Source organism: Orcinus orca, chromosome X (assembly GCF_937001465.1).
Source record: "Orcinus orca chromosome X, mOrcOrc1.1, whole genome shotgun sequence".
NCBI classification, from domain to species: Eukaryota; Metazoa; Chordata; class Mammalia; order Artiodactyla; family Delphinidae; genus Orcinus; species Orcinus orca.
This window is the reverse complement of record NC_064580.1, coordinates 131,769,853-131,797,062: the sequence shown is the minus strand read 5'-3', so window position 1 is coordinate 131,797,062 and position 27,210 is coordinate 131,769,853. Positions and strand designations below refer to the sequence as shown.

Here is a 27,210-nt window from a genome sequence, read left to right as displayed (position 1 = left end):
ACTTTTCTTATAATACACACACGTGTCTGGCAGGCACAGAGTATACAATAAGGAAAATCAAAAGCAGACAGAAAGACACTTGACCTTCCAAGGAGCAACAAGACGAAGAGCTGACTTTTGAACAGAAACAATCAAAGCATAAAGAGAATGGGTGACACGTCAGAGTGTAAAAAGAAAAGATCTGCCAACCAAGAACTCTATGAAGCGTCTTTGAATGAGAACACATCCCTCAAAAATGAAAGTAAAATAAAGACGTTTTCACATGCAAAAAATTGAGAGATCATTATCAGCACAGAAGATACTAAAAAGAGAAAGGAAAATCCCAGATATGAAAGAAGGAATGAAGAACACTGTAAAGGGTAAAATATGTGAGTAAATACAAATGTAATGCTAACTGTACAAAACAGTAATAACAATGTCATGTGGGGGGACTTCCCTGGTGGTCCAGTGGTTAAGAATCTGCCTTCCAGTGCAGGGGAAGCAGGTTCGATCTCTGGTTGGGAAACTAAGATCCCACGTGCCGCAGGGCAACTAAGCCCGCGCACCACAACTACTGACCCTGCGCGCCACAACTAGACAGCCAGCATGCCGAAATGAAGAACTCATGTGCTGCAACTAAGGCCCGACGCAGCCAAAAATAAATAAATAAAAAGTCACTCTGCCCTTTAAAAAAGAAAACAAAAACAAAAAAACCCCCAAAAAACAATGTCATGTGGGGCTTAAAATATCCAAATAATTAAAATGCATGAAAACAATAATCCAAAAGGTGGGAGGATGCAAATGAAATTTAAATGTTCTAAAGTTCTAGTACTATCAGTGAAATGGTAAAAATAGTAATCTGTATTAGACTAACAAATTAAGAATGCATATTGTAATATGTAGGATAACGACTAAAAGGAGAGTAAAAAATGTTATAACTGATTAATGGAGGATCAAAGGAGAATAATAAAATATACTGATGAGTCCAAAAGAAGTCAAGAAAGGAGAAAAAAACAAAACAGAGAAGTGGGTCAAATAGAAAGCAAAAATATGACAGCTATAACATATATATGTATATGTGTGGGGGGTATATACATATATAATTACATTAAATGTAATTGGACTAAATAGCCCAATTAAAAAGGTTATCAGATTGGATTTTTTAAACTATATGCTGCTAATAAGAGACACACTTGAAAATATTAGTACACAGAAAGGCTAAAAATAAAAGGATGGAAAAAGATATGGCATGCCAGCATTAACTAGAAGATAAGTTGCTGAACTCATGAAGTTTAATATCAAATTTGCAGGTACAAATTGACATAGAATTCAAGATGAGGACATGGACTCTTGAAAAATAAAATTACATCATTAAGACTGGGAATGTACTTTAGTAGGAGTTGATGCCCAGCATGAATTTTCTCTTTCTCAGAGAAAGTTTCAGTGCCTAAGAGGAATGCGTAAAAGAAGTTCAGGATAGGGTGGTGAGACGAGCCCAGGAACAGATCATAAACAAAACGAAACAAGCATAAATAAAAGTCACAAAGGACTGATGGATGTCCCTGAAAGTCACAGGTAGCTGAAGGGTTTGAGGAACAGACTGGTATGGTCATAGTCACACTAGAAGTAAGATATTACAGCTGAGCTAGATTGGTCCCTATGCTTTTCCAGTCTTGGAATTAAGGTACTAAAGCCCAGTTCCTTTGGCTCTTCTGCCTTGGTACAGATCAAAGGTCAGCAAACTATGGCCTGCTTGGCCTCCCTCAGGTCAAATCTGGCCATGTTCATTCATTTATGTTCCAGTAGCTGCTGTTGCACTACACTGGCAGAGCTGAGGAACTGCAGTAGAAACTGTATGGCCCGCGAAGCTAAACATTTACCATCTTGCCCTTTACAGAAAGCCTGTGCCCCCTGGCATGGCCCTCCATGGATCACAGGCAGGTAACACTAATTTCCTCCTGTAGGGAATGTATGTTAATCATACAACATGTATTTATCAAGTATGTACTATATGTGAGGCACTACACGAGGGCCTGAGCATACAAAGATAAACAGGATACAGTAGTCACATCCAGGAAGACAGACAGGTAAACAGCTCTAAGACAACATATATGCACTGCAATAGATACGCTCAAGGAGCTAGCCTACAGGTCAGGACAGGTTCCTTCAAGGAGGCAGGCGGCACCTGGGCTGAACTGCAAGGAATAAGGAGTTAGCCAAGCAGACTTATGTTCTCAAAAGGTCACATCCTAAGTAGTCAGAAGAAAAGACTGGAGGTGAGACAGACTCACGGCAAGGAGACCAGTGGAGAGGCTGATGCAGTATTCCATAAAGGAAGTGATAAGGACCTCAACCAAGGTAGCAGTTGTTGGGATGGTGCATTGGAAACAAATGGGAAAGCAATCTACATTAATGGTTCTGAATGGCAGGCAGTGGTTCCCAAACTTGGCTGCACTTTAGAATCACCTGGGGAGCTTTGTAAACTCCTGCCACACAGGTCTCACCAAAGACCAACTGAGTCAGTATCAGGATTTTGTAAAGATTACTGGGTGATTCCAAGGTGCAGCCAGGTACGGGAACTACTACGGCAGGAGGAATGCTGGAGGAGAGGGTTTGAGGAAGAGGAAAGGTTCAGTCTTGAACACGTTAGTTTAAGATACCTGTGTCTGGATAAACGTGGATGTCCAGAAGGCAGTGGAGTACGAAGTTCTGGAGCTTTGGGATAATTCATACTAACCATCACCTACTGGCCATTAACAACAAGTCAGAATGGCCAATGTCATGCGTCAGGCACTTGGAAAGTGCTTTTCGTGTATTAATTTAATTAACTCTCCCCATGACCCAGTGAGGTTGGTACTATTGTTATGCCCATTCTACAGATGAGTGTTTTACACACATTACCCAGATCCAACTCTCCCAACAATTCTATGAAACTGGTGGCTGTCATTTTCCCTGTTTTGCAGATAAAGAAAGCAAAGCTCACAGATGTTAAGTAACATGTCCTAAGTCACACAAGTATCAGAGAAAACATTTGAAGACAGACCTGTCTAACCTCAATGTCTCCTGCAGGTAAAGCCATAGGGGAGGTAAGGCTGGCCAGGAAGACATTCTGGGAAGAGGAGGAGGTGAAGGCAGAAACTTGGAGAATCCCAATATTTGATGCATAGGCAGAGGAGGAAGATTCCATAAAGGATGAGAGAGAGAGGGGAGGAATGCTAGACACAGCAAAAACAAAACAAATAAAACACCCCGTGAGAGTTCAGAGTTCTGAGGACAAAGATTAAGTAAGATAAGCACCAAGGAATAATCCACTGATGGAGCGATGAGGAGGTGGCTGGAGAGGTAGAACTGCAAACTACAGGGTGGTCGCTTTCACTGGAGAAGGTAAATAAGGAACGATTGCAGCCTATTCTTTTAAGAGGTCTGACTATTAAAGGAAGGATACAAGAGCAGTTAACTACAGGAAGATACAGGATTGAGAAGTTATTTGTCTTTCCTTTCTGAAAATGAGAGTAATTGAAGCACAGTTGTATCCTAAGGGAAAAAAGCCAGATGACAGGAATAGGTTGAAGACTCAGAAGAGAGACAAGATATTTGATAAGCAAGGTCTTTGAAGAAGCTGCAGCTCTGGATGGGAAGTGGACTTCTTTCCTTGATTTGGGAAGACTGTACATGGGGGTAATAATTAGATGTTAATTAGTTGTTGCCTGATAGCTTTTATCACCTCCATTGTCTGCTTGGTGGGAGAAGAGGACATAATTTATTTTTATTGTATTTTACAAAACCATTGGTCTGCAACAGGTTGGGAAAAAATTAACTGGTCCTACACCACAATTAGGTTGAGAAGCATTATACTCCACCATAAAAGCTCGAGCATGCCAGAAAAGGCAGGGCAGGGGGACTTCCCTGGTGGTCCAGTGGTTAAGACTCCGCACTCCCGATGCAGGGGGCCCGGGTTCGATCCCTGGTCAGGGAACTAGGTCCCACATGCCGCAACTAAAGATCCCACACGCAGCAACGAAGATCATGCGTGCCACAACTAAGACCCGTGCAGCCAAATAAATAAATACATATTAAAGAAATAAAAAGGAAAGAAAAGGCAGGGCGGGAGTGCAGACAGGTTGCCTGTAAGCAGAGAGGGGTTGCCTGAGTAGATATTGGGACTTGGGATAAAAAGATAACAATGATGTGAACCAGATCTCAAGGATGTGAACCAGCAAGGTCTCAAGGAAGATGGGAGAAGGGCCAGAAATCCCGCAGAGGACAGCAAGGAGGAGAGCTGACAGTGGTTACTCAATCCTGATCAAGTAGTAATAATTTGCTAGAAAGAATAGAAAATTAGGTCCCATTCCTACTGAGTAGATTCTTCATCTGCTTTTCCTAGACAGAACACCCCACCCAGCCAAACGTGGGTCTGCATGAACTGGCTTAACCCTGGCTGAGATCATCAAACAGAATACAGAAATCCCTCCCCAAGTGCAAGTTTTCATCATGCAAAATTATAGCTATAGCACACGTACCTTTTCAGCAACTGTGCGCATATCAGTTCCAGTATATGTAAATTTGGGGTCACTCCTTTTGGGGATAAATTAGAAAAAAAGGGAACTGAGGTTTGGAATATAAAAAGGTATTAAAGCAAAGTAACAGGAATAGCAGTTTTTGCAATGAAACAGCAGAGACAAAGGAAGAGGAGGGAAAGTAAACTGAGGCTAGAGCTGTGCTCTTATGTCTGTTAGAAGGACTCTGAGACATATGCTTAAGTGGCGAGTGCATAGTTTTCATGGGCAAAGCTAAAGTCCTATAATCCTGGGTATTAAGGAGGTGAGTTTGACAAGGAGAAACTGCTGTGCTCTGACGTTTAAATAAAGGTAGACCAAAGCTTTCACCGCCTCAAGCATTCAAGCCGCTGTGGATCTCTGAGATCACTGTAGGGTCCACCAGGGGGAGGCAGAAAGCCATTGACAATTTAGATAGAGAAATGGATTAATAGCGGGAAATGTCTCCTCATATGCACATCATCTGCCACAGAGAGCTTTCCCAGGTTCACTTATGATCTTGGCTCCCCCAAACATATTTTTCACATAGGATCATACATATCTCAACTGAAAATCCTCCTACTAGAAAGTAAGGTGGAAAGCAACTTTCAGGGTTGGGGTGGAATTGAAACTGTGTTCTTGAGGGAGCTCCACAGTCATAATGGTAACTTAAAATACAACCTGTACAAAACATTGCGAAAGTTGTGATAATTCTGAGTTAACAATGACAAAGAGATCAAAAGATAGGAGTAAAGAAATATAGTCTTACCTTGGGTCATCATTCAACTAGAGTGGGAAAGAGCAGAAAACATTATTGATCACATTAAGTGTATTAGATGTACATGGATGCAGATAATATGAAAATTAGGTTATGTGTTCCTGTACACCGGCATGAAAGACTGGAGAATTCTTACTTCGGATTGCCAACAAGTAAGCTCTATTTCCTCATCCTCTTTCACCCCTCTGCAATATTTAACGCAGTGGAAACTTGGGATTCTTGGAAACCCTCACCTGTCTTGGGTTATTTGGAACCGAACCCTCAAAATGATTCCTAGAGGGAAGAGCGGAGGCGAGGCTAGGGGCCCTAATCGTGGTCAGCTGCTTCCTGATACACTGATGTCCTCATTATAAAAGATCGGCTTTCTGATCTGACTTGCAGTTTTGGTCAATGGGGTTATAACTCCAGATCTAAAGAAAAGCCACAGACTACAAGAAAAAGTGAGCCTTCCATCCCTCCCCCCCACTCCCCGAGGCTTAGGAGGATCGCTGGTGGCTTGCGGAAGGGTAAAGAAGCCTTAAGCGACGCGAGGAAACGGGGCCCAGGCGACAGGACCATCCAAAGGATACGTCCAAGGATCTGAGTCAGGAGTGCCTGTGGCCTCCGCAGCCCTGGGCGCTGGCAACACCCAACCAGGGGACACGGTGGGACTGCTCAGCAGGGTTCCGGCCGGGCTTACTGGATGACTTACCTCCCCTATGCACAGCCCCATCACCTCCTCCTTCTCTGTGCTCAGAGCGTGGTTGAGACAAACTAGGAAAGCATCCGACTCCAGATGAACCGCCTGCACCGCCTGCACCACCTGCACCGCCATCTTGATCTGGCCCTGCTCACGTCCGCCTCGGGCCCACTCGGGCCTGGCCAACCGGCTGCTCCGGCGCTTGGGTTCCGTGGGGGCGGGGCCTGGGGCGCGGGGCGGGGCGGGCGGGCGCGCGGGGGCGGAGCTTGGGACGCGGGGGCGGGGCCGGCCCGGCGGCACCTGGGAAACGCCCGCGCCGGTTGGGGCAGGCGTGGCCGTCGGGGCAGAGGGCGGTGGCCGGCCGCGGTCTGGACGTCGGGCCGGGCGCGGGGGGCGGCAGGGAGGCGGCGCTCTCGGGCCGCGGGCGGACGTGGTCTGTGAGGAGCGCCCGGACGGCTGGGCCGGCGCCTCCTGAGCGCCGGCGCCCATTTTGCCCGCCCGCCGAGAAGAGCCGTGCGCGGCCTACACGCTCCGGGGACCTCCCTCAGGCGGCATCGCCGCGCGCGCCGGCCTTTCGAGCCCAAGGGACGCTCTTTTGAAATTCGGTCCTGAGTTAAGGTTTTCTTTTATTTTGTTTTGTTTCCAAGTTAGGGGCCCTGAATTTGGGACCACTCTCTTTCCCTGGACCACTTCCGGTGGCCGGCCCGCGCCCCGTAACTTCGGTTCGGTGACCTCGGCCCGGAATGCCCCTCGGCTCGCCCCGGGCTCACGTCCCGATCCCGGCTTGAGTGGCCCGGGGTGGGTGACCTGAAGTTGTAGCCTCGCTGCTCTCGAGGCGGATAATTAGCCCAAGAAACACTATATTCATGTGAGTAACCTCTTGGCAGAAACAGTGTTATACTGTGTCTGAAAAAGTATCACTCCTAAGCTTGGCGGCTGCTACTTTCTCCAAAGGCTTTAGGTATTTATTTGTTCGATACAGGGAAGGGGAAAGGGGAACTGAAGTTTCTGTTCGAGGTCGGATGTATCGCAGATCGCAGCAGATATGCACAAGTTTCCTCAGCTCGCCTTGTCTCGGTGATATCAGACCTGGTGAAATTATATGTAAAAGTAATTTTCTTTTGAGGTGTGATAAACGTGCAATAGGGGACAGTACACATCTCCCACTCCCGAGGCTAGGAATTACACGCGGATTCTGGGAACGATTCAAAACCAAAGAAAAATCTATGCCGTGCTGCCGCCACAGCCAGTCAGTGCCTCTGTGGGTTTGATCTGCTTCTCTGTTCCATGTGTAGTTGGGAGACAGGCGGACAGGGCAGTACTGGAAAGGGAACATGCCCAGGGTGCTGCTGGAGGAGGTGTTGATGCTTTGCTCTTTTCTCCCAAGTCAGTTCCAACCCCGATCTCCCCACAAATAGGGCCCACGTCCAGTGGAACTATCTGGAACATCCATGCCAGCAACCTCCATTTTTACCTAATGTTTAAGAATCATATTGCACATCCTTCCATGATTAATTTTGATAATGATGAAGCTGGGGCGAAATTTCATGTGTGCAATTACACTGGACCCATCTAATTTTTCTCTTAAGCTTCAATTTTACAGCATATATTGTTTTCAATGGCTATTCGCGGCTAGTATGCCCTGCGCTGATGGTGCAAGTATGGCTGTTGTTATTTTTATGTTTTGTGATGGGACGTCTTGCGTTTATAAGCACTTTTAGGCAGCTTCGAGAAGAAAAACACCTTTTGTCTATGGTTGGTGTTAGTCAATCTCATATCCCACAATGATATTCTCTACCTTTTATAATGCTCATGGCTGCATTTTACAGCTCTAAAGTTTAATTGGAGTAGAAAAAAACTATTAACATTTATGGCAAGCTTATCATGTGCTAGACACTCTACTAAGCATTTGTATACCTTGTATGTGTAAACTGCCCCAATTGGAATCAGCCTCTGCAACTTCCTAGCTGTGTTACCTCATGCAAGTTAGCTAACTTCTCTGTGCCTTACTTCCCTCATCTTTAAGTGGGGGTAATAATAGTATCCATCTAATGGGTGACTGTGAAGATTAAAAGAGTCAATATATAAACATGTAGGAAGTGCTAGGTAAGTGCTGACAGTTACAATTAATTTGTTCTTTAATCCTCATTTGACATCTTAGAAAACTGGAGTGTAGAGAGTGTAACTTATCCGAGGTCACAGAGCTAGTAAGTGGCAAAATCAGCATTCATACACAGGCCGGGCTGACTCCAGGGCTTGGTAACTTCACCCATTGTAAGTAGATGAGTTTATTAATTGACTTCAAATAAAGTAAGTGTATTCAACTGATTCATGTTTAAAAACTGTTCAAACACCTGGAAATTAAACCAAATTATACTTCTTTTAAAAGACAAAATGATTCATTCTGTAAATGAAAAATAATGGTTTTACTTGCATTACCTACCTAAGCAAGCCCTTCTGTGTGGTCTATCCTACTTAAGACATAGTTCACAAACTGCCTTATTAAGAAATATTCTGTCTAGGCCAGTGTGGTCCCTGGCCGTGGCATCAAGGTAACCCCCACGGGGACAATCTTTTTTAGTGCATTCATGGGTAATAAAGGTATATAAACACTTCTCTTTTTTTTTGGCCACGCTGTGCGGCATGCAGGATCTTAGTTCCCCAACCAGGGATCGAACCTGTGCCCCCTGCATTGGGACCACGGAGTCTTAACCACTGGACCACCAGGGAATTCCCTATAAACACTTTTTTGAATCCATTTGAATTTGCAGCTGGTAGTATTACTTGAGTTGAGTGGAACAGGTTTATGTTCTGTGTTTTGTATTGCACATTGTACCTAAGTTTATCTCGAGGTTTTCAGAGATTCATCTTGGTTCAAGGGGTCCCGAATTTTGTGCACAACTGTCATATGGAGGAGAATGTTCTCTAGTCAAATAAATTTGGGGAATGTTAAAATAAAGTTTCTTTACTGCGTAACTTGCCAGAGGTTTTACTGTACTTATGTTCTTTATGATTCTACAAGATTCCCAAACTTATTTGACCAAGGAAAAAGTTAGGGGCAAGTGTTCCAAGGATCACTTTTAGGGAAACTGTATTCCATTCATACAACCTGCGATTTTGTGGCTTTGATCTTAGTCCCTCTCACTGAGCCTTGGCTTTTCTCTGCTGAGGCTCTTGATTCGTGCTCACAGGGCAGCTTCTCAGTCCCTTGATCACTGCAGTTGCCTTTCGCTGGGCCTTCACGCTGTCTCTGGTAGCGCATGCAAGTCCAGGGTTGTGTGCTGGCGTTTGTCCCAGGTTCATCCTGCTGATGCCCAGCATGTTGTCCTTCAGGTCACAGCAGCACACCACGCTGCCTTTCTTCTGAGAATATTTTGTAGTGACTCATAGGCCTCTTTGTAGTGATTCTTACTAACTCAGAGCATCCAATTTGTTTGCCCTCTATGCCAGTGGAATTATTTCCTTTTAATGTCGATGTAACCAGTAAAATTTTGCTTTTCATTCAAAACAGATTTAAATGTCAATGTGTCAACGTGTTAGTTGTTGCTAGGACCTATCTGTGAAGTTGAGATGGTCCTAAAACCTTTAACATTTGGTTTCTACTTTGAGGGGGGGGCACGTGTTTCTTTTGTACTCAAAATTCAGACTTTAATATATTTTATTTTGACATTAGTATTTACTGGGTTTTGTTTTATCTCTCCTTTCCAAAATCTTGGGGAGAAAGAGAGGCAGAACAATTGTATCTGCTAAATGGAAAAAAATGGCTTTGAACAAAATAATGTATAGCTATATAACAGACCCAGAGGGTCACTCCCTACCCATGCTCATGTGGCCTTTGCCTCCCCTCTCTACTCAGCATACGTATCCATCCACTCACAGGAACACTGTTTGACTAGTATTTGAGGCTTAGGGTGTCCAGTGCCGTATTATTCCTTCCGCTGAGGTGCTTATAACACTGTACTGGGGTGGGGGGGCGCGGACAGGACTTGTGAAATAAGCAGAGTAAAATGCGAAGCAATTTATAATTAGCGGCCAAATCTGAGTTTTAGTTTAGACATAAATGCTACAGTATTCATAAGAGGCAGGAAGTTTCCATCAAGAAGGCAGGCACCTGCCCTCTGTGGTAATAGTACTGAGATAGGCAGAGAGGCCCGGGGAGGAGCATTAGGTGAGTGGAAAGTGAGAGCAAGGATACGGCGCTAGACATGATGAACCTGGTATTGGGGGAAAGTTGGTCTCAAGTACAGTGGTAGTGGTGCTTGCTGGAAATGGTGACAGGTGGGATGCACCAACTGAAGAAGAGGAAGAAGTCCACGATAACTCACAAGTTTTGAGTCCGCAGGATCAGGAGAGGCTGTGTTGCCACTGCGAGAATCAGGATTTGGTTTAGGAGAAGGTGTTCCGCTTTAGGTGAGTTTGAAATGAGGGAGCCCTGTAAGACAAAAGCTACGATGGGCTCAGCGTCAGGTCCACGCAGGGTGCAATGGGCGAGGCAAGTGTGCTGCTCATCAACTATTCACCACAATCAGACCATTTCCTAAGTCTATAGAAGGTAGTTTCCACTTACCTTTTAGGGAAGGTAAACCAGCAGTGTTAAGGAAAAACAACAACAACAAATCAGACTCAGATTGTTGTTCTTGAAAAGAAGGCTTGGTTCAGCTCAATTAGTTCTTCTTTCTGGCACCATTCTGTGTTCTGGCATCTCGTTTCCTCTTGACAATCTCATTTGAGGGTTTAACAACCTCCCAAGTTGTGCTGCGGTCCCTCTCTTACCTAAAGGCCGCCTGACGGGAATAGGAGGCCTCTGTTTTTTGGAGCAGATCCCCCAATGCCGTGTCTGCACTCTGTCCAACATAGACACCCAGTGAAAGCACGCTGCGACGCTGTAAGCTGGCTCCAAAAGGTTCATTCCTGTAAAATGCAGCTCAAGTTGTTGTGAGGCCCTGAATGAGACCCAGACCTGGGCAGAGGATCCTTATGGGGTCGGAGCTGAGTCTGCGTTATGGAAAGAGTTTGCCCAGAGGTGTGCTTCCTTTACACCTCCCAAAGGGCAGATGGGCTTTTCTGACCTTCTGACTTGGGAAAACAGAATTTAAACCCACGCGTCTATGGAAAAATGGGCTCCTGTGACATCCTGAAGCATTATTAAAGTGAAACAAGGACCTAGATGGGTGACTATCACTTGCTGTCTCTCAGCTCTGAATCATCATGATCCCCAGGGTCTGTTGCAACGATGCGACCATAAGTATTTTCCCTAAAATGAAAACTCCCTTCTGGAAATGCCTAGCCATTATAAGTAGCCTTTCTAAGCAAACTGATAAATAGGTCGTTTGCCCTTAAAACAAACTTCTAATTTCAATTTAGAAAGCCATGCACATTACATGATTTGACCTTCACAGTCTTACCTTTTAAAATGGAAACTGCTTGGAAGGGGCTTTTACCTGGAGAATATGGCATGCATGTGTCTGTTATACTGCTTTCCTGCCCAAATAAGTGTGCCCTTATGCGCACTCCTGTGCATATTCCGTTGCTCACTGCATTTTGTCAGATGCTGCTTGCTGAATGCAAAGACTGTGAGACCACTGCCCGGCTTCCTGTAGCGCTAGGCCCACATTTCCACGGAACCCCTCACCTAGCAGAATTCTTGAGTGCTTCGCAGTCAGCAGCATCACCCAGGGTTCTGCCTGAGTGTCACTTCAGTGTCTGCCAGGGAGCTTCAGACATCCTCAGTTCTGTTTAGGCTGTGCAGATAGACATAGGTGAGGTTTGCTTCTAGTTGGTGGTTGCTAGTACCAGGTCACCTTGCTCATTGGTGAGTTCATTCCAACCCAAAAAGTCACACCTGTGTCCTGTGCGCGGGTGCTGCAGGCTTAGGTGGAGAAAAGCAGGGCTAGAATTGGAATCCAAAGCCCAGGATGGCAGGAGAGGATGTGGGGGCTCCACCCGATCACCTCTGGGTTCACCAAGAGGGTATCTACCGCGACGAACACCAGCGCACGTGGGTGGCCGTCCTGGAAGAGGTAACTGTTTACATTTTGTTTCTTTCTTTCTTGATTTTTGCTTTCAAGCAACTTGGTTTCTAACCAGTCTCAATATCCTGAAGTCTTTGGTTTTATTTTTGATCGTTTCTTTCCATTAGGAGACGAGTTTCCTAAGGGCACGAGTTCAGCAAGTTCAGGTTCCTTTAGGTGACGCAGCCAGGCCAAGTCACCTTCTCACCTCCCAGCTACCTCTCATGTGGCAACTCTACCCCGAGGAGCGCTACATGGATAACAACTCTCGCTTGTGGCAGATCCAGCATCATTTAATGGTACACATGTTGCTTAATAATTTTTCATTGTACTGGGACTCTTATAACAGAGTACTCTATAAACTTTTCTTTTTCTGACAGGTCAGGGGAGTACAGGAGCTGTTGCTTAAGCTTTTGCCTGATGATTAATCTGGTATGTATTTCTTTTTCTCCCCTGTCCCCACCCCCCTTCTTCTTTTTCACCCTATTCGATTGTGGTGATTTTAATGATCTTTTTTTTCCAGGTGCTGGGATTCTAGGAAGATATGCCCCTCTGTTCTGTTCAGTATATGGCAATCACGTCATCCACCACTGCAGTGCACCCACCTGTGGGCCTGTGGGGAGGGAGTGGGTTGAAAAACTGCTCAAGAACACAGAAGTTTAGGAAGGGTCATGAAGAACACCGAAAGTGGAACTGCAGAGAAAGGGTTATGCAGGCAGAAAGCAAGTCAACAAAAGCACTTAGTTAGGATACGTAACTTGAAATTGACTCCTTTGGAAATTGCCATAGAACCGTTAATGGACATCATCAGCTGGAACTGGGATCTGATGAATCCCACAAAAGTCAGCACCTGCTACAGAACAGATGCCCTGATCACCAAGGACTTGGTACTGATTTAGAGAGAAGAGAGCAGCTCCTAGCAGCATCAACATCTATTTGTCGCTTATTTGCCCTGCAGCAATTCACCTGCCTTTCCTTCTCCCATCCTGTAAATATCCTAGGTTTTGCTCCAGTGTTTCCCATCCCAGTACTGACCTAACTTGGATCTACTAAGAACTTAGGGGGCTCTGAGGAAAAAAAAAAAAGGGGAGATCATTTGCATTAATGAAATTAGCTACAAAGGCTCCTGGGCCTTTTTCCTTTCTGAAATTGTGTCTTCAAATTTTTAGAAGTTGCTGATCAGAATCGTGGGCACTTAAATTTATTCTCTGGTTACAAATATTTTAAATAAGTTGGTTTCTGTAAGAACTCCAAAAAACGTTTTAGCTGCTTACCTAGCACCTTTCTCAGGAAGTAATAATAGCACCAAATATTGCTGATTCACTACCTGATGAAGATTATTTCCTGAGTTAAAATACTCATGGCAGTTTGTATACATTAAAAGAAGGGTTTTACTTTTTTAAAAATCTTGGGAATAATAGCTATCACGTGTTGAGTCCTTACTGCCTTCCAGGCACTGTTCTATGCACTTTATATACTGTATCACGTTTAATCCTTCCATCAATGCTTTCAGGTAGGTATGATCTCTATTTTACACACAAGTAATAAGGAAAAAGGCTCAAGGAGTTAAATCATTTATCAAGAGTGGTTCTCTGAGTGACAGAGCCGGGCAGTGGGCCGACTTGTCAGGCTGCAGCGCCGGCTCCTCTAGCCCAACGTTGGTTTACAATAGTCAAGATGAGTTGAAGTCAAGGGGTTTTTTTCCCTATGTAAAGCTATTTATATCTTCCAAGCCAAATGGAATATCATAAAAATACAGTTAATTCATCCTATGAGCAGGAAGAATATTTTTTAGTGTAATTGTTTTCCAGCAATTGTAAGAGCATACTGCTTGTCTCAGAAGAAAATTCCATCGAGGGGCTTTAAAGTCTTTATGTATAAAAGACAAAATAAAAATCATTTTTCTTATTTTAGTTTTCTGGATATGCCGCAGAAGGATCCGTGCCAGAAACAAGCCTGTGAAATACAGAAATGTTTACAAGGTAGTATGTTAAATGCTTTTCTATATTTTTCAACTTTATCTGTGAACTAACCAGAGAACAATTGTTCTTTTTATCAGCAGACTATATTAACTCCTCTCAGAATGTAATATTTCTGTAATTAACTTATCCTAAAGATTTTCCTCACTGTGTCATCAAGGATGGCAGAAAATAAAAAGTGGTGTGACCTAAGCTTGGGGTTTACAATCCCGGTTGTACATTTAGAATCACCTGGAGGGCTTCAAACACTTGCCTAGCACAGTTAAATCAGACTCTGGGGGTGGGGTCTGGGCAGGAATCAGTCTAAAAAGCTAACCAGGTGATTTTAATGTGCAGCCAGAGTTGAGAATTACTAAGCTGAGCAAAGTCCTTTTTAAAAAAGACTAGTTTTAAGTGGGTTGGTTAGACTGCACTGTGGCTGACAGCTCACTTTTTAAAAGCAGTCAGGTTGGAAGGGATGGGGGTGAAAATACGTTTGGAAGTCAGGCAACTAACTCTTGAAGGCAAAAGTAAATCAGCTAAAGCGTATTTGATGTAAGTGATTTGTCCATTTTGTTTTAAATAAGCCGATAAATTTGACCATATGCTAGGGGATTTTACTTTTTTTTTTTTTTTTTTTTTTTTGCGGTACGCGGGCCTCTCACTGTTGTGGCCTCTCCCGTTGCGGAGCACAGGCTCCGGACGCGCAGGCTCAGCGGCCATGGCTCACGGGCCTAGCTGCTCCGCGGCATGTGGGACCTTCCCAGACCGGGGCCTGAACCCGTGTCCCCTGCATCGGCAGGCGGACTCTCAACCACTGCGCCACCAGGGAAGCCCGGATTTTACTTTTTTAAATCAGCAAATGATTACTAGCAGAACAAACAGAAAAGGCTACAGGGCTATCTGAATTTGAAAGCTGACTTTTTGGATAATTTTTTCCCATTACTAAAGTAATAGATAGAGATGGATGCCGATGAAAATATAGAAAGGGAGGATGGAAAAATGTTCAGAGTTCACCCAAAGACTCACCACCAAAGAAAACCCTTGTTTGTATATTTCCTTTGACTTTTAACTTTCATTCTTGGACTTTTCATTTTATGGTGTAAGCAATCTTTTTAAAATCTTTTAATCTGAAATGTTAATGTACAATAATAATGCCATTTTATTCATCCTTTTCTTCCCTTCCTCCAAATTTAAGAAAAAGGAAGGGGAATTCCCTGGAGGTCCAGGGGTTAGGACTCAGCACTTTCACTGCCGTGGGCCCGGGTTCAAGCCCTGGTCAGGGAACTAAGATCCCGCAAGCCTCGAAGCGTGGCACCCCCGCCAAAAAGAAAAGAATGTTCTTCCCAATTTCTTCTCCCAAATAAATTCTTACCTGATTCTATCTGATTCTTACCTGATTTGAATTAGCAACATACAGCTAAAGGAGAACACAAATCAAGTTAGAACTGGATACACCCCCCTCACTACAATGTGGGTGGATTGAGAGCTAGAAGGGCTAAGAGTGAGCATTAAGTACTCCCTGGATGACAAGCTCAGTTGTAAGGGCTTTAAATAATATTAAGCTTTAATCCTTTCACCCATGAGGTAGATACTACTGTGACCCATTTTTATAGATAGGGAAATCAACACAGAAGCTATGTAACTTGTCTAAGGTCACAGAACTATTAAGGGGCACAGTGATGGTTTGAACCCATTTGGTCTGGGTCCAAACCTGGACTTAGCCACCCAACCATACTCTCTTTCTAATCAGAATTGTCTTTCCTATCCCAGGCTAACTCCCATACACCCCATTTTAGTACTGGGGGACTCATCACCTGCAGTTGACCTAGGACCTTTAGGTCAAGTCCTCGTTGACTTAGGGTCTATGTATAGCAGGGATCTGCAAATGTTTTATGTAAAGGACCAAACAGGAAATATTTTAGGATTTGGAAGTCAGGAGGTCTTTGGTGTGTGCGTGTGTGTGTGTGTGTGTTTCCAACCTTTTGCAAAACCCATTCTTAGCTCAGCCGTAAAAAAGAGTGGAATTCAACCCTGAGGCTGCAGTTTGCCAACCCCTAATGCACAGACTTGGTAGGGAAGGTCCAGCAACCACTTTAAACTGAGTGCAAAATAATGTGCATGGTTCCTGCATTTCTCTAATTCACCAAATTAACAAAAGGGGTTAGTGACCAAACACACACACACACACACACACACACACACACACACACACACACAAAAGGTTAAAAACCACTGCCCTGGAAAAAGGCATGTAAGGAATCAGCGTTAAAGAAAAGGAAATTATATGTAAAAATACCTTTCGACCACTTTGTACCTCATACTTCCTTATTAACCTGTTGATGGGTCTCTAAATCAGAAAGAATTCAGTGGACTTGGGTACATCCTCTTTCCTCCAGGTCTGTAGATACAATAAAGTGAAAAGGACTGGGAAGCTCAGATCTAAACCTCCCTGTGCCCTAGTCCTATGAGATCATGACTAGGGTCTGTCTATCTGTCTTTCAGCCAACAACTACATGGAATCTAAGTGTCAGGCTGTCATCCAAGAACTGCGTAAGTGTTGTGCTCGATATCCCAAGGGAAGATCTCTCGTCTGTTCAGGATTTGAGAAAGAAGAGGAAGAGAAGCTGACGCTGAAGCCCACATGACAGTAAAGTTCTGCTGAGAAGCAAACTGCTGCCCCACATTGCCACCACGCGGGTTTTATCTATCCTCCTGACTCTTTCTTCAGGCCAGGTAGCAGCAAATATCAAATGAAAAAGTCAACTATAAAAGTTAATATGCCATCTATGCAGAACAAATATAAATATATTAAACAAATAAGTAGAATGTGATAAAACTGAGCTGCTAAAATAAACCTTTTAAGTGAAACTTTTTGGTTTGGTATATGTGATATGCTGACTTATTGTTACCGAAGTCAGATTTGGCTGCTTGCCACTCAAAAGCCAATAGTGGAGAGGCAAGTGTCAGTGGAAAAGGTGCTTTAATCAGAAAACCTGGCATTCTGGGGAGAAGGTGGGTTTGTGTCCAGAGACCAACCCCAAAGATTCTGCTCAGCCATGACAGTTTTTTTGGTTTTATTAAAAAATTTATTTATTTTTGGCTGCGTTGCGGCGAGCGGGGGCTACTCCTCGTTGCGGTGCGCGGGCTTCTCATTGCGGTGGCTTCTCTTGTTGCGGAGCACGGGCTCTAGGCACGGGCTCAGGAGTTGCGGCATGTGGGCTCAGTAGTTGTGGCTTGCGGACTCTATAGCACAGGCTCAGCAGTTGTGGCACATGGGCTTAGTTGCTCCGTGGCATGTGGGATCTTCCCCGACCAGGGCTGAAACCTGTGTCCCCTGCATTGGCAGGCAGATTCTTAACCACTGCCCCACCAGGGAAGCCCCACCATGACAGTTTTTAAAGGGAAAAAGGGGGTAAGAATCTCAGTGAATCGTCAAGGAAGGAGGTTGGATTCTGCATCATTCTCCTTTGCATGCAGACTGGCTGACTTTCTTCAGATGTTTTCTTGCCCATGTGATCTGCGTGCAGGATTGCTTAGGGGGGCTATTGGGGGTAGAGAGCTAACTACTTCTATCTAGGAAAAGAATCAACAGGTTAGACAAGGCATGGTGTGCATTCAGGAGAGTATAAGTCAGGAGTTAGGTTAAACTGCCTGGTGATCTCATTCCTATAACTAGGTTCTTTTAAGGTTACAGGGGAACAGAAATGGGCAAACAGGAAAGGGGTAAAAGAGCTGCTTTCATTATAACAAAATATATATTTGGTTTTTGTCTCCATTCCTGGCACTGTGGTCCTAAAACGCTTGGAATTTCCTAAGTGATAAGTGCAATAAAGGTGGCTTCTGTTATGTTAATGAGACTTTTGAAAGTCCCTAGGTAACCTTAGGATGGGGGCTGGTTGCCAGGGGAACGGCCTTGCAGGGTTAGAGGGTTAGAACTTTCAGTTCCCACCCCCACCATGACCCCAGGGGAGGGGAGAGGGGCGAGAGGCTGGAGAATATTGGAGTTCAATCACCAACGGCCAGTGATTTAATCAATTGTGACTTGTCAAAGGATCACAGAAAAATAACAGAAAGCCAATGAATCATCAAAGTAGTAATTAGTGAAAGTTTATTGTGCACACACCAAAAAGAGTTTGTGAACACAGAGCACTCAGACCAACACGTGGAATGAGGCCGGGTGGGGGGGGGCACTGTTATAAAGCAGCTTACACAGCATGAGGGCAGTGACTGCTTATTCTTCACAGTGATTGGTTATAATATTAGAATTTTCTTAAATGGTTGGGAATTGGTCAGTGGCTAACCTCATATCAGCCTTAGGAAACAGTTTAGCTTATGCTTTCCAGAAGCATAAGCGAGAAATGACCCAGGTCAGGTTAGTCTCCTAAAATAAGCTCAATTAAGCCTTGCTTGCATGACTAAACTGGTTTTGTCTGTTCATGGAGTTTTCAAGGCTGGTCTCAGTTTTTTATTTTTTATTTTTTTAAATTTTATTGGAGTATAGTTCATTTACAATGTTAATTACTGCTGTACAGCAAAGTGATTCAGTTATACATGTATATATTCTTTTTCATATTCTTTTCATTATGGTTTATCACAGGATATTGAATATAGTTCCCTGTGCTATACAGTAATTAGGGCCTTGTTGTTTATCCATTCTATATATAATACTTTGCATCTACTAATCCCAAACTCCCAATCCTTCCTTCCCCCACTTCTCCCCCTTGGCAACCACAAGTCTGTTCTCTATGTCTGTGAGTCTGTTTCGTAGATATGTTCATTTGTGTCATATTTTAGATTCCACATATAAGTGATATCATATGGTATTTGTCTTTCTCTTTCTGACTTACTTCACTTAGTATGATAATCTCTAGGTCCATCCATGTTGCTGCAAATGACAAAATTTCCTTCTTTTATATGGCTGAGTAGTATTCTGTTACATATATGTACCACATCTTCTTTATCCATTCATCTGTCAGTGGACATTTAGGTTGCTTCCATGTCTTGGCTATTGTAAACAGTGCTGCTGGGAACATAGGGGTGCATGTATCTTTTTGAATTAGAGTTTTCTCCGGATATATGCCCAGGAGTGGGATCGCTGGATCATATGGTAGCTCTACTTTTAGTTTTTTTGAGGAACTTCCATACTGGCTGCACCAATTTACATTCCCACCAACAGTGTAGGAGGGTTCCCTTTTCTCCACACCCTCTCCAGCATTTGTTATTTGTAGCCTTTTTTTTTTTTTTTGGGCTGCACTTTGCGGCTTGCAGGGTGTTAGTTCCCCAACCAGGGATCAAACCTATGCCCTCAGCAGTGAAAGCTCGGAGTCCTAACCACTGGAACGCCGGGGATTTCCCTGCTATTTGTAGACTTTTTAATGATGGTCATTCTGACCAGTGTGAGCTGGTACCTCATTGTAGTTTTGATTTGCATTTTTCTAATAATTAGCGGTGTTGAGCATCTCTTCATGTGCCTATTGGCCATTTATGTCTTCTTTGGAGAAATGTCTATTTAGATCTTCTGTCCATTTTTCGATTGGGTTCGTTTTTTTTTGTTATTGAGTTGCATGAGCTGTTTGTATATTTTGGAAATTAAGCCCTTGTCAGTCGCATCATTTGCAAATATTTTTCTCAGTCCAAAGGTTGTATTTCATTTTGTTTATGGTTTCCTTTGCTGTACAAAAGCTTATAAGTTTGATTAGGTCCCATTTGTTTATTTTTGCTTTTATTTCTATTGCCTTGGGAGACTAACCTAAGAAAACATTGGTACAATTTATGTCAGAATGTTTTGCCTATGATCTCTTCTAGGAGTTTTATGGTATCATGTCTTATGTTTAAGTCTTTAAGCCATTTTGAGTTTATTTTTGTGTATGGTGTGAAGGTGTGTTCTAACTTCATTCATTTACATGCAGCTGTCCAGCTTTCCCAAAACCACTTGCTGAAGAGACTGTCTTTTTCCCATTGTATATTCTTGCCTCCTTTGCCAAAGATTAATTGACTGTAGGTATGTTTGTTCATTTATGGGGTCTCTGTTCTGTTCCATTGATCCATATGTCTGTTTTGTGCCAATACCACACTGTTTTGATTACTGTAGCTTTGTAGTATTGTCTGAAGTCTGGAGGGTTATGCCTCCTGCTTTGTTCTTTTTCCTCAGGATTGCTTTGACAATTCTGGGTCTTTTGTGCTTCCGTATAAATTTTAGGATTATTTGTTCTAGTTCTGTGAAAAATGTAATGGGCAATTTGATAGGGATCACGTTAAATCTATAGATTGCTTCAGGTAGTATGGCCACTTTAACAATATTAATTCTTCCCATCCAAGAGTATGGGATATCTTTCCATTTCTTTGAATCATCTTCAATTTCCTTTATTAATGTTTTGTAGTTCTCAGCATATGTCTTTCACCTCCTTGGTCAGGTTTATTCCTAAGTATTGTTTTTTGATGTAATTTTAAAATGGATTGTTTGTTTACATTCGCTTTCTGATATTTCATTGTTAGTGTTAAGAAATGCAGTCAATTTCTTTTTTTTTTCCCCGCTCCCTCCTCCACCCCTCTGCCCCTGCAACCAATTTCTGTATGTTAATCTTGTATCCTGCTACCTTGCTGAATTCATTGATTAGTTCTAGTAGTTTTTGTGTGGAGTCTTTAGGGTTTTCTATATATGGTATCATGTCATCTGCATATAATGACAGTTTTACCTCTTCCCTACCAATTTGAATAACTTCTATTTATTTTTTTCTTGTCTGGTTGCTGTGGCTAGGACTTCCAATACTATGTTGAAGAGAAGTAAGAGTGGGCTTCCTTGTCTTGTTCCAGATTTTAATGGGAAGGCTTTCAGCTTTTCACCATTGAGTATTGGATTGGCTGTGTGTGGGTTTGTCATAAATAGCTTTTCTTATGTTGAGATATGTTCCCTCTATACCCACTTTGGTAAGAGTTTTAATCATGAACGGATGTAGAATTTTACTGCATGTTTTTTTCTGCATCTATTGAGATGATTATGGGGTTTTTTTCTTTTGTTGATGTGGTGTATCACATTGATTGATTTGCACATATCAGACCATCCTTGTGACTGTGGGATGAATCCAACTCGGTCGTGGTGTATGCTCTTTTTTATGTGTTGTTGGATTCAGTTTGCTAATATTCTGTTGAGAATTTTTGCGTCTATATTCATCAGAGATATTGGCCTGTAATTTTCTTTTCTGGTAGTGTCTTTGTCTAGTTTCAGTATCAGGGTAATGGTGGCTTCATAGAATGTCTTTGCAAGTGTTCCTTCCTCTTCAGTCTTTTGGAAGAATTTGAAAAGGATCAGTATAAGTTCTTCTTTGTATGTTTTGTAGAATTTGCCTGTGAAGCCATCTGGCCCTGGACTTCTGTTTGTAGGGAGTTGGGATTTTTGTTTGTTTGTTTTATTACAGATTCTATTTCACTTCTAGTGATTGGTCTGTTCAAATTATCTGTTTCTTCTTGATTCCGTTTTTTTGGGCTGTATGTTTCTAGAAAATTGTCCATTTCTTCTGGGTTGTCAAATTTGTTGGCATATAATTGTTCATAGTATACCCTTATGGTTTTTTGTATTTCTGAGTTATGAGTTGTGATTTCTCCTCTTTCATTTCTTATTTTGTTTGAGTCTTCTGTCTTGTCTTCTTGGTGAGCCTGGCCAGAGGTTTGTCAATTTTCTTTACCTTTTCAAAGAACCAGCTCTTGGTTTTATTGATTTTTTTCTATTGTTTTTTAAATCTCTGTTTTATTTATTTCCTCTCTGATCTTTAGTAAATCCTTCCTTCTGCTGACTTTAGGTTTTGTTTGTTCTTTTTCTGATTTTTTTTAGGTTGTGGGTTAGGTTGTTTGTTTGAGATTTTTCTTGTTTCTTAAAGGCCTGTATTGCTGTGAACTTCCCCCTAAGAACTGCTTTTGCTGCATCCCATAGATTTTGTATGGTTGTGTTTTCATAGTCATTTGCCTTAAGGTATTTTTTAATTTCTTCTTTGATTTCATTGTTGACCCATTGGTTTTTTAGTAGCATGTTGTTTAGTCTCCATGTAATTGTTTTTTTCTCGTTTCTTTTTCTGTGGTTGATTTCTAGTTTCATGCTGTTGTGGTCAGAAAAGATACTTGAAATATTTTCTATATTCTTAAATTTGTTGAGGCTTGTTTTGTGCCCTAGTATGTAGTCAATCCTAGAGAATGTTCCATGTGCACTTGAAAAGAATGTGTAGTCTGCTTTTTTTGGACGTAATGTCCTGAAAATATTAAGTCTGTTCTGTTGTATCATTTAGGATCTCTCTTGCCTTATTGATTTTTCTGTCTCAAAGATCTGTCACAGATGTGAGTAGGGTGTTAAAGTCTCCTACTATTATTGTATACCCATCAATTTCTCCCTTTATGTCTGCTAGTATTTGCTTTATGTATCTGGGTGCTCCTATATTGGGTGCATATATGTTAATGAGTGTAATATCCTGTTCTTCTGTTGATCCTTTTATAATTATATAGTGTCTTTCCTTATCTTTCGTCGTGGGCTTTTGAGTGATCCTATATTGGGTGCATACATGAGTTTTTATTTTAACACTGTGTAATGAAGCCTCCATAAAAACCCAAAAGGATGGGGTTCAGAGAGCTTCCAGGTTGGTGAACCAGAATGCATCCACATGTCAGGAGTGGATACACCCCAGTTCCATGGGGACAGAAACTCCTGTGTGTCAGGCCCTGCTGGACCTCACCCTGCGCACTTCTTCATCTGGCTGTTGTCCATCTATATCCTTTATAATATCCTATATAATAAACTGGTAAACATTTAAGTGAATGTTCCTCTGAGTTCTATGAGCTGCACTAGTAAATCAGTTGAACCCAAGGAGGTGTCGTTGGGAAACTCAGATTTAAAGCCAGTTGGTCAGAAGCACAGGTAACAACCTGGACTTGGAACAGGTGTCTGAACAAGTGGGTGCAGTCTTTTTTTATTTTTTATTTTTTGTAAAATTCAACCTTTCCTCAAATTGCCACTTTTGGATGATTTCTGTATTGACCAACTTTACCCACACAACAAATAACCTCACATCTCAGTGACTTACAGAAACAAACAGTAATTTATTTTTTTTAAAATATTTATTTATTTATTTGGCTGCATCGGGTCTTAGTTGCAGCATGAGGGATCTTCGTTGCGGCACGCAGGCTCTAGAGCGCACAAAGTCATTAGTTGAGGCCTGCGGGCTCTCTAGATGTGGTGCACGAGCTCTGGAGCGTGCAGGCTCAGTAGTTGCAGCACACGGTCTTAGTTCCCCCAGGGATCGAATCTGCATCCCTTGCATTGGAAGGTGGGTTCTTAACCACTGGACCACCAGGGAAGTCCCAAGTGGGTGCAGTCTTGTGGGACTGAGCCCTTCACCTGTGTGACCCAGTCAGTGTCCAATAATTTGGAGCAAAGTGTCCTTCCAGATGCCAGTAAGAATATTTCTTTCCACTTTTGCATCCCCCACCATAGTGTGTAGCTCAGAAGCCACTTAATATTTGTTCAGTGAGTGGCAGGAAAGGCATAGAAATGATTCTTGGAATGTTTAATGACTCTTAATTTATCATCAGGAGAGAACTGGGGAAACAAATTCTTTGGAAGTTAGGCAGCAACAGAACTAGAATTCTTAAGTGGTTTATCTACACTTTATAGCCTCATAATCAAAACCTATTCCAGTGGATCCTGATGGTGCTAACACAAGGCTGCTGAAGCTGTGTGACTTCACATAGTGGTTGAGGGGGGACAGTATCGAAGGGGCCATTTGGTTTCCTCAAATAGGTGCTAGAACCACCATCACTCTACCCTCCCCCACAAATAAAGAAAAAAGATGAGTTCTTAAGCAAGAGCTGAAACAAATTCTGATGGGTCCTTGTCTCAGTCCATTCGGCTTGCTATGACAAAAAGATCATAGACCAGGTGGCTTCAACAACAGACATTTATTTCTCAAAGTTCTGGAGGCAGCAAGTCCAAGATTAAGGTGCTGGCGGATTCAGTGTCTGGTGAGGGCCCTCTTCCTGGTTCATAAATGGCTGTCTTCTTGCCATGTCCTCACATGGAAGAAGGGACAAGGGAGCTCTCTGGGGTCTATTTTATGAGGCCACTAATCCCATTCACGAAGGGATCAGTGCCCTCATAAAACAGACTCATGACTTCATCACCTCCAAAGACCCCACCTCCAAATACCATCACCTTAGGGGTTAGGATTTCAACATGAAATTTGAGGAACCACATTCAGTCCATAACAGGGAGGATCCCTCCTTCCCTCTGCCAGCATGCTAGAGAGAAGCTACATTGCTGTGAACAAACTAAGATAGTCCCTGATATTCAAATACCATTACTGTTTTGGGACCACGTGTTCTTTAAAGCAGCATTTCTAGGAATTGCTGTAACAGGTGGAAAAAAGGCTTGCCTGGTAAGGTAAGTCTGGGAATGCTAGGTTACACAGAAGTAAACAGGTTTCTTTCCTGTGAAGACTTCAAAGCTTTTCATATGCTCATGTGAAGTATGATTCTTTGGAAAGGACTACTGTATGCAATACTTGCCAACTTGTACCAGCAAACCCGTTTTGCAGATAGCATCTCTCGGGAGGGGAACATTCTCCAGAGACTTGGAGAAATGCTGCCTTAAGAGATGTTTGGTCCACAAACTAGGGAAAGAGTGCTATATTCTCATAAAATCATTTGAAGTCTTGTGTTAATAGTAGAAAATTTAATGAAACATTTTATAACTACATTTACATCATATACAAATCTAAATTACATTTAAAAGTATCAATTGATAGTGGTGTTGGATTCACATTAGCAATCACTACATGATCAAAGAGATTGCTCTCCTGTGCTTTACTACAAAATTATTTTTATTGAGTTAACTACTCAAGTTTCAGACTTTTAATTTTTTCCCCAAGTATACTCCTTTCTTTAGGGCTCCTAAAGCTTCAAACAATTATTCCTGCCTATCTTTAAACTCAGAACTGTCTCAGTTTCATTCAACATCTATTAGCAGACATTGATTTCAATCTTCTTCTTCTTAGCTATTACTATGACATACAGGGAAATAAAAGAGACATCAAAGAAGCTTAACACCAACCGTTTTTTATTTATTAGGGACCATGATTAGCACTGAATCTCAGTCTTCAGGGGAGAGCTGGGAAGGTGAGAAATACGATCTCATCCTCCACTTAGAGACTTCTTAAAAGCCTGCTGTAAGTGGGCTCTGAGTGATGCTGTTTCATCACTTGGTTAACTAATGACTGAGACAGACCTCTCCACTGGAAAGGTAGTTTTCCCTTGGTCACGGGAGCTCATTTGTGGGGTGATATGGTGGCACCATATGAACACTCCATTACCCCACAACCTTCTGTCCAAGAGCTTTACATCTACTGATGACAGAAGGCCCTGGTCAGCCATCATGCCACTCATGCATCCACTCCACACAATTCCTATAACATTTAATAAACTAATATTATACTCTGTTCAGTACTTGGAAGGCATCTGAAATTGTATGGCACTTAATTTAAAAGGTATTAAAGGCCTGTTCAGCAGAACTGTGACGTTATTACACCAGCTTCCAAGTCTGTAGTTCAGTGGTTCCCAACCTTAGATGCTCCTCAAACATCTGAGGCTGCCCCGCCGCTACCAGTGCAACCAGAGTCTCCAGGACGGCAGGCAGGCAAGCAAGGATGCAAACCACTGCTCTCAATCATCATAATGGCATTTCTGACCATTTCAAATTCAGGACGGTAGTTTTGGTGTTTCAATAAGCTGACTTTACAGTTTTCTAAAAACGTGAAGAAAGTGCAACACTCAGTTTTCGCTAGAAAAATAGTGCTCTTGAAATTCATGATTCCTTAAGTATCAAATATCAGAGACATAAGCCACACTGTATGATTTCTGGGAAATCAGGTCCAGAATAAGGTATGTTTTCTGCCCAGTTCTCCAAGAGCTCACACTACTATTGTATAAGTGATTAAGAAGCCCCCAGACCTAGAACCATGACAAAGAAATGAAGCTGGTAAGCTGGTGGAGGGAGCAGAGAGGGCAGCAGTCTAATTTTGCCTGCAGGGTCCAAAATTGGCCCTAAGTAAATTTCCCTGAGAGAAGAAACTAGTGTTTCATCGTGAAACATTAATGATTCTCAGATATTTAAAATCTATCCCTACACCATTTTTTTCAATCAGAAACTTATTACATCTCCCAAACGACACAAAAGTAGGTTTCCAAATAAGAGTTCAACCATTAGTCACGTCCATCTTTCCGGCAAAAGTCAAACAAAAAGGATGATGGGGAGAACATTTTCACAGTAGTTAAGCATTTCAAAACCATGAGCACCCACCCCAAGAGTATGTTAGCTAGAATTATGTAAGATTCACTCCTTTAGTCATGTCCTGTGTTCTGCCAGGTCCAGCAGGGGGGAATGTCAGCCTGTTAATGAGTGTCCTGAGGCTGAGGGGCGGGAGCAGAGAAGTGGCCCGGATGGGCAACGGGAGGAAAGTCAATGACAGTGACACTCATGACAATGGGGCCACTCAGGCGGAGGTGTCCCCACGCTCAAACCGTGTTAGCAGTGAGGATACAGAGCCTTAGAAAGACTGAAGACACGGGGGTCTACTTGTTGGACCTGATCCCTCTCCCCCTCCTTTGCTTATAGCTCCCCATCCCACCTGGTCCATCACAAGGAGGGACGCTGGGTCAAAGGGTGGTCCAGAGTGGCAGAGATGCCAGGAGGGGACAGAAGGAGCACATGGGGGCTCTGGGGTGAGCAGAAAAAAGGGAGAAGACCCTCATAGGCACTCTGGCCACCAGCTGTCAGAGGTTCTCCAGTCCAGGCCCAACTACAGGCAGGGAAGCCCCGAACAAGGGGAGCCAAAACCCAAACACGGTCAAAGTGACGACTGGAAACGCTTAATCCCTCCGTCAGTCAAAGAAAATCTGCCATCTCTTCAGCCCCCATCACTAAGGAGGCACAGCATGTTACTGGATTCTGGGTACTGGAGAAAAATGCATCGTGAAACAGGCCTTGCCAGTCACATGGAAACAGAGCATCCACGGGTGAAGTTGCCTGGTCCTGGTGTCTCAGTTTTGCGTGAAGGGGTGGCAGCTGTTCTTTGGGGGGAAACCTCTCACTTCGCCACCTGAAGCAAAGCTGCTGACAACAGGGCCTCCATTTAGAGGCTCCCCTAACTGCCTGAGGGAGCTCTCCTAAATGCCACCAGTGATGAGCACCAGAGCGCCGCCACTGTTCAACCTCAGCACCCACTCTGCCCCT

At 43.0% G+C, this 27,210-nt stretch overlaps 3 protein-coding genes across 8 annotated transcripts in view; 2 read left to right on the top strand and 1 right to left on the bottom strand.

The window, feature by feature from the left end:
- Positions 1-6,166, bottom strand: part of BRCC3 (BRCA1/BRCA2-containing complex subunit 3) — a 76,119-nt gene extending 69,953 nt beyond the window's left edge. Inside the window, exons 1-3 of one of the 4 annotated variants that reach the window (XM_004285931.4) lie at positions 5,984-6,166; positions 5,284-5,300; positions 4,500-4,554 (exon numbers count right to left, since the gene is read on the bottom strand). In XM_004285931.4, coding sequence (XP_004285979.1) covers positions 4,500-4,554; positions 5,284-5,300; positions 5,984-6,106 — 195 coding nt within the window. In that variant the 5' untranslated portion in view covers positions 6,107-6,166. The remainder of the gene's footprint in view (positions 1-4,499; positions 4,555-5,283; positions 5,301-5,983) is intronic. The other 3 variants (XM_033416851.2, XM_033416852.2, XM_033416850.2) reach the window with 3 other exon arrangements.
- A 534-nt stretch (positions 6,167-6,700) lies between these two features.
- On the top strand, positions 6,701-16,811 carry CMC4 (C-X9-C motif containing 4). Of its 3 annotated transcripts, none has more exons than XM_033416839.2 (3): positions 6,701-6,839; positions 13,897-13,964; positions 16,446-16,811. In XM_033416839.2, exons 2-3 carry the CDS (start codon positions 13,907-13,909, stop codon positions 16,586-16,588), a joined length of 201 nt encoding a protein of 66 aa, XP_033272730.1. In that variant the 5' UTR covers positions 6,701-6,839; positions 13,897-13,906; the 3' UTR covers positions 16,589-16,811. The 3 variants fall into 3 exon arrangements, with proteins under 3 accessions (XP_033272730.1, XP_033272731.1, XP_033272729.1); XM_033416840.2 differs by lacking the exon at positions 6,701-6,839 and adding an exon at positions 12,522-12,970; XM_033416838.2 differs by lacking the exon at positions 6,701-6,839 and having other exon boundaries at positions 12,524-13,964.
- MTCP1 (mature T cell proliferation 1) lies at positions 6,703-13,388 on the top strand. The gene is made up of 5 exons (XM_004285930.4): positions 6,703-6,839; positions 11,840-11,991; positions 12,111-12,281; positions 12,363-12,414; positions 12,506-13,388. The coding sequence occupies exons 2-4, from the start codon at positions 11,887-11,889 to the stop codon at positions 12,408-12,410; spliced, it is 324 nt and encodes a 107-aa protein (XP_004285978.1). The 5' UTR covers positions 6,703-6,839; positions 11,840-11,886; the 3' UTR covers positions 12,411-12,414; positions 12,506-13,388.
- Positions 16,812-27,210: the final 10,399 nt, after the last annotated feature.